Consider the following 7,071-nt stretch of genomic DNA (forward strand, 5'->3'; position numbering starts at 1 on the left):
ATGTCAAGACGGCATTCTTACATGGTGAGTTGGAGGAACGGATCTTTATGCGCCAGCCAGAAGGATTTGTTGTCCAAGGAAAGGAAGATTATGCATGTTTGTTGAAAAAGTCATTATATGGCTTGAAGCAATCACCTCGACAATGGTATAAGAGGTTTGACGTATTCATGACTAGTAAATGTTACTCACGGAGTAATTATGATAGTTGTGTATATCACAAGAACCTTCCTGATGGCTCGTATGTTTATTTGCTATTATATGTGAGTGATATGTTGATTGCTTCGAAAAACATGTCAGAGATCGATCAGTTAAAATCTCAACTCAAAACTGAGTTTGAGATGAAAGATTTGGGTGCAGCTAAGAAGATATTGAGAATGGAGATTATCAGAGATAGACGTGAAGGAAAATTGTATTTGTCACAAAAGAAATATATTGAGAAGGTTCTTCAGCATTTTGGGATGGATAACTCCAAACCGGTTAGTGCTCCACTTGCTGCACATTTCAAACTTTCATCGGCGTTGTCACCGGAAACTGAGGAGGAGGTGGAGCATATGTCACATGTTCCATATGCTAGTGCTGTGGGTAGCATCATGTATGCTATGGTATGTACTAGACCGGATATTGCACAGGCGGTAAGCGTGGTGAGCAGATATATGGATCGTCCAGGGAAAGCTCATTGGCAAGCGGTGCAATGGATTCTTCGGTACCTTAAAGGGACAACCGATATTGGCTTAGTATTTGATAGCGGTGGTAATACTAATGTTACCGGATACGTTGATTCAGACTATGCTGGTGATTTGGATCGGAGAAGGTCTCAGACTGGGTATGTTTTTACTCTCGGAAGATGTGCTGTTAGTTGAAAAGCAACATTACAATCGACTGTTGCTTTGTCCACAACTGAAGCAGAATACATGGCTATGACAGAGGGTGTGAAAGAAGCAAAGTGGCTGAGGGGTTTGGTTAGTGATCTTGGTATACGACAAGATCAGACTATTGTGCATTGTGATAATCAGAGTGCGATACATTTGACTAAAAATCAAATGTATCATGAAAGAACCAAGCACATAGACATAAGGTATCACTTTATTCGCGAAGTAATATCTAAAGGGGTTATAATTGTGAGAAAGATTAGTACATCAGATAATCCAGCAGATATGTTGACGAAGGTAGTTACTACAATCAAATTCAAACATTGCTTGGACTTGGTTGGCATTCGCGGTATTCAAAAGTGATGAGCCCTCAGGGGATGGAAGGAAGCAGAGATTGAGAGAGGATAGCAAAGGCGTGGAATGTTCGTCAAGGTGGAGATTTGTTGGATGGTGGTCAAGCCCACAATGTTATATGTTGACTCAATTCCAACTTGCTTTCACACGAGAATGATGACTAGATACATGCATGACAACTATTATCTTACAAGCTCTAGAAAGCCAACTATGTTATGAGTTGGATTTTAGAAGCCAAATTCAACTTGTATACAAATTGGTAGCCACTTTGTACATCTATAAAAGGAGATGAAGATTGCTTCATTTGAAGATCATCTCATACTTGAAAGAGTTTAATTAACTCTTGTAAAAGTAGTATAGAGAAAAGAGTGAAGTATAGAATTGTTAATCAAAATTCTATACGAGTGAGTTAAGAGGGAAGTGTTATAATCTAGTGATCGGTCTAAATACGTTGTTAGTATTTTAGATCCTAGATTGAGTGATACACTGTAACCTCGAGTTTGTCATATTTGCTAATAAAATCCTTCCCTGCTTCCACCCGTGGACTAGGCCTCAAGCCGAACCACGTAAAATCTTGTGTTTTTATTTATTGCTTAATTGTTCTATTAATTTCTCGGATCTTGAAAGTGCGCTAAATCACAACACCTCACATGACCAAATTTTACAAGAAAACGTAGTTACATTATGCATAGTGAATTTTTTTTTTTTTTTAAAGACCTGATTGGATTATAATTTTTTGAAGAAGCATATTATCAGTCTGTCACACCAAATTTGGGCAAATAACATGAATTTAAACTTCTAATTTTAGATGTATGGGCAATATCTTTCTACATAAAGCGAAAAAAATTAATTCACATAATTCCTACCATACATGAATTTGTGCTTGAACAGTTGAGCTCAATAACAACTAAATCACGGTGAGTTTGTTAAAATAACGCGTACAAAATTGAAAATCTAGTGCTCTAAATTCCTGGCAGGACATTTGAAGCCATGTACGGTGAAATGCATCCTTGTACCTGAACGCAAAAGTCAAAGAAAAACACACTTTTAGATCAATTCCAGCACAATCAAAAAAGCAGACGACCACCAGTATAGAGGTGGCAAAATGGGCGGGAATTAAAGTAACAGGTCAAAATGGACTCTGGGTCATACCAGGTGAATCGAGTAAGCCCACAAACATTTTTATTCCATTATTTTTACATATTTTAGTTCAGAGTATTATTTTTTACCTTTGACTTGTCATATATATATAGTCTTATTGATAAAACAAAACCCAAACCAACCCATACCTAAAGTAAATGGGTTGAAATACCCACCTCTAAGTCCAGCAACAAAATGAGTGATTAACTATTTGGTCCAACCAATATTGTTCTCAAGAAAACAAAACAGATAACATCATATGTGGGAATGCAAATACTACTGGGATTTACTTAATGGATACAAATACCAAAGAATCGATAGTGGCCCCAACTAGTTTTGACCCATAAACTTGCCTGCTCAATTTGCCACCTCTACCATATATATGTAAATACGAAAAAAATAAAAATAAATAATAAACGTTGACTCGTGAATATGTCATCTTAGAAAATTTTATATCACATGTATGGGTATACCTGCAGCAAGCAAGTAGGTATTTGAATAAATCCTTGAAGTAGCAAATCAACATCTTCTAGAACATTTTGTGGAACCGGAGTTATTATGTAAAGAACACGCTTCAAAGTATCCACTGCACGAACAATTCCTGAAAAAAGAATAGATTATTATCAAGTCAAAACTGGAAGTAGTTTTGTTTCCTGCCCATATTAACTGAACTGAACTTGCCTGTATCAAATTTTAAAAAAAAAAAAAAAAAAAAAAAAAAAAAAACAGAAAGAGAACGAACAAGTACTCTCAAATGTATAATAGAAATGCGTATATAGAATGCCTACTACCACATAGTTAAACCTGAATTTCCGATATCTCACTAACAAAGTTATGGCTTTTGACCAAGATCTCATTAAACAGAAACGAACCAACAATGATACACACACTTTAATATAAGTGGCTGCCAACCTTTGATGCATACAAGTTGCAAAAATCACAACTCGGGGAGTATTGGTCAGGACATTTTAGGGAGTACTCGGCAACTAGGAGAGACTCGGTCGTTGACTAAGGTTGACTTTGACCAATTTTGACCAATTTTTCGAGTAATCCCGAGTTTTGACCGAGTTTGGCCGAGTTTTGACCGAGTTTGGCCGAGTTTTGACCCTGGAATGAAAACTTACTAAGTGATAGTTCATGATGTTTTTTTTTTTCTCTGTGAGTTGAAGGGGTACCATAAAATAGGTAAAAAGGTAGAAGGTTTTCCCTGTTCGGGCTACCCAAGAGGGCGTGTAATCCGACCCCATACTCTAATGTACGCAGCCCAGCAGGATTGCTTTCCAACTCATCCCTGGCCACCACTAAATATTCGTCCTAGACATGATTCGTACCAATAAATAATTTTAGCTAAAAAGGTAAGCATCAAATATATTAAACTGGTTGATAAAGAGTATTGGAGTGCATTTTATTCAAAATATTAGATTCTTATTGTAAATAATACTCTTGTATATGTTTTGTATTCATATTTAATTGATACACTAACCATCAAAAAACAAATCTTGAAAGGATACACAAAAAGTGTTTTGGGTTAGCCACTCCACCTTTATTTTACATCGTACATAAATTTGTTGTCTTGACCTATACTAGATAGTACATAAATTTGTACCTCGTACATAAATTTGTTACCCAACCTGCCCATTTTGCCACCTATACTAGATAGTACACATGCCTACAAATATAAATATATAAGAATTAAACTTAACATAAAAAAAAAGAGAGAAGTTGCAGCACTAGAATTACTAAATAGTTGTCAAGTTGCGCAAAGAATGTAACGTACCAAGACCAACACAACGAGGCAAATTCCCATAACCTTCAGAATCAACTGCCAATCCAACTATAGTTGCATTCAAACTGTATAAAATTTCAGCTTTTGGTACCTGTTATACAAGACGATAATCAAGTTGATGCATCAAACAACTAATCAAGATTTGTTATATCGCACTTCGTGCAAAGTTACACATTAGAACAAATCAAGATACACGGAGATTATAATAACGCACATAAGAAACGTAACAGGGCTGCAAAATGCATCATTGTTATTTTAACAAAATACTAAAATAAACTATATTGATGTTCAAGTCTTGAAGTAACCTGACAATGAAGGTGCTTAATTTTGACAGCCGACATCGGTACTTCATAAGGAGGGTGAGCCGCCAACGCTTGGGCAACGTACTCTGTCGAACTGATATTCATGTCACTAGGAAAACACTGTCTGAAATACGCCACAATACTTAAATCCCGTAGATGTCGTGAATCCTTTCGTATCAGTATCCTGAATAAGAATATAAATCCTTAGCATATGGTAATTAGTGAAATGTGTAGAGGTGACAATTTTAACCCATTTATCTAGGAATGAATTGATTTATGTTGAAGAATCAACCTTACGGACAAAGCAGGTAAAATTTAAACAATTTACTTTAAAGTAAAGAGCAGGTCAAAATAAGTTGAGACTTGAGAGTTGCAAGAGAGTAATATCTACTCATATAACCTCCTACATTAATTTATTTAAATCAATCAGATTACTATACTATTGAGATAATATAATGAATGTAATCATACTTAATACACTTTATTTTAAAAAAATCTGAAAATATTGCATAAGATGCGTTTCAGGTCACCTGACCCGTTTTTACCTATTACCTAACCTGAGCTCACTTTGCCACCTCTAGAGTTTGTATTTGAAATCAAGAGAGATTAATTGTAGCTTATGAAAGAAAAGAGTAATTTTCAGAACAAATGTTGTACGCAGATCTTTAAGAAAAAAAACTTAAAATATACTAATGAAAGAGTTCACATACGATCGATTTAACGAGTCCTGACGGGCTGAATTTATTTCAATCAGGGTAACTGACCCAACATCCCCATCTTGAGACCAAAACGCTCCGGAAGGCAGGTTTTTACTTTTAGCAGAAATACAAATATTAACTACGTGACTAGGCGCAATATAATTTAACATATCCACCAGTACATCGTATCCAATACCTGTCACAGACACGTAACAAATCTAGTAATGCAACATTGCTATATCACTTTGTTTAAAGAAAACACAGATAAAAAGCATACCTTTTACCCAACCAGGAGTGTTGACGATTAGGGGGACCCCACTGTTATTGGGAGATGTAGTCGTTGAAGATTGGAGATAATGTTTATTGTAGTGATCGCATAGGGAATATAAGTATTGCAAATAAATTTCTGGATCTCGTTTTGATGAAATGTCACCAAAGAAGAAGCATCTGGGGAATTTGGCACACATAATGTGAAAAAGTAAGCATCTTTTTAAAGACTGTAATCTAATTAATTTTGTGATAAAAACGGTATTGGAACAGCAGTTTGAAACTTGTATTTTGTTCAAAGCAAACAGAATATGATTAAGTGAATTCTTAATACCTTTCAGGGGGGACTTTCGAATCTGTAATGCAGGAAAAAAAAAAAAAAAAAAAAAAAAATCAGGAAGACAAACAAAATGAGGAAAACAATGTCAGCAGCCATAATGCACGATAACAAATTAGGGTTTTTAAAAGTATACCAATGTTTTCTTTATCAAGAACAGTAAGTGAGAGACATCCAGGAGGTGTAAATTCGGGTTGTCCAACATCAGTATCTAAGTATGCAACTCTCTTGTACCTGGAAAAAAGTCTCTCAAAACTCAAAATCTTTTTTTGTTAATCTTAATTATAATCTTAATTATGATAAATACTTTAACGATTCGACAATCAAGTTTCAAGTCATGTCCCTAAGAAGAAATGAAAGATGAGCAATTTCAATTAAAAACAACGTTTCTTCCATCTATCTTAAACTCAACATTTACATATCAATGCCTTGTTCTAGGAAGGAAAAAAAAAAAAAAAAAAGCAAGACTATTATAATTACAGATAACATAACCTCATCAGTCATCACTACCATTTACCAGTTTCATTTATACGGTATTCTGATGAATAAGACTGTTTCGAATCACCTTATCTGATGCGTCTAAAAGCTTTTAATCTTGCACCAGATAAATTATTCAAACAAATTGAATCTATTATAGCTTTTTTAAAAGGGCAACAATTTTTTTATATATTATAAATAAAAATAAGAGTAGCAATAAGCTAGAAATTACAACACTTCTAAAGGATAACTTTGACTACATGCCCTAAAACAACTATTAGAAATCAAAGACTCAGTTTCAATCAACAGGAGGACCTAAAAAATTCCAATCAAAAATCCAAACAACTAACACGAACACTCCAACAAACTAATAAGCGACCCACCATCTAAATCAACATCACAGATGATTATTTAAGGACAATCAATGAAAAATCCGATTCCTAGGTTGAAAAGAATTATCCCCAGTAGGCATGATAAAACAACTCATTCACCTAAATATGGGCTAATGCCTAATGCAACAATTCTTTAATGGAGGTAACGTGAAGCTGATAAACAGAAATTTACACAACAAAATGTTGAACGAACGTATTTATATACATAAAGGTATAGAAATTAATGTGATAGTAGGGGAATATGTTACAAGTTACCTGCGAAGGAGAAGGTGAAGAAGAAGGCGAGAGAAGGTTGACTTGCCGCTGTTTTTGGGCCCACAAATGAAGGCAGCTGGATTGTGAACAGAAGCAGCTACGGTGTCAGCCGCCTGCGACCATTCTTGCGGTATGTATATGTTTCTTGCTTCACTTTCTTCAACCTCAATCGCCATTTTGAAAGCTAAATTGAT

The 7,071-nt window shown here is 35.1% G+C and overlaps 1 protein-coding gene across 1 annotated transcript; it reads right to left on the reverse strand.

Annotated features, from left to right (window-relative positions):
- Positions 1-2,042: 2,042 nt before the first annotated feature.
- On the reverse strand, positions 2,043-7,071 carry LOC139898619 (polynucleotide 5'-hydroxyl-kinase NOL9). The gene is made up of 9 exons (XM_071881374.1): positions 6,878-7,071; positions 5,890-5,987; positions 5,751-5,772; positions 5,427-5,596; positions 5,162-5,345; positions 4,455-4,635; positions 4,141-4,240; positions 2,837-2,964; positions 2,043-2,239 (listed from the first exon to the last, which is right to left on the reverse strand). Exons 1-9 carry the CDS (start codon positions 7,051-7,053, stop codon positions 2,186-2,188), a joined length of 1,113 nt encoding a protein of 370 aa, XP_071737475.1. The 5' UTR covers positions 7,054-7,071; the 3' UTR covers positions 2,043-2,185.

Source organism: Rutidosis leptorrhynchoides, chromosome 3 (genome assembly GCF_046630445.1).
Source record: "Rutidosis leptorrhynchoides isolate AG116_Rl617_1_P2 chromosome 3, CSIRO_AGI_Rlap_v1, whole genome shotgun sequence".
In the NCBI taxonomy this organism is placed as follows: domain Eukaryota; kingdom Viridiplantae; phylum Streptophyta; class Magnoliopsida; order Asterales; family Asteraceae; genus Rutidosis; species Rutidosis leptorrhynchoides.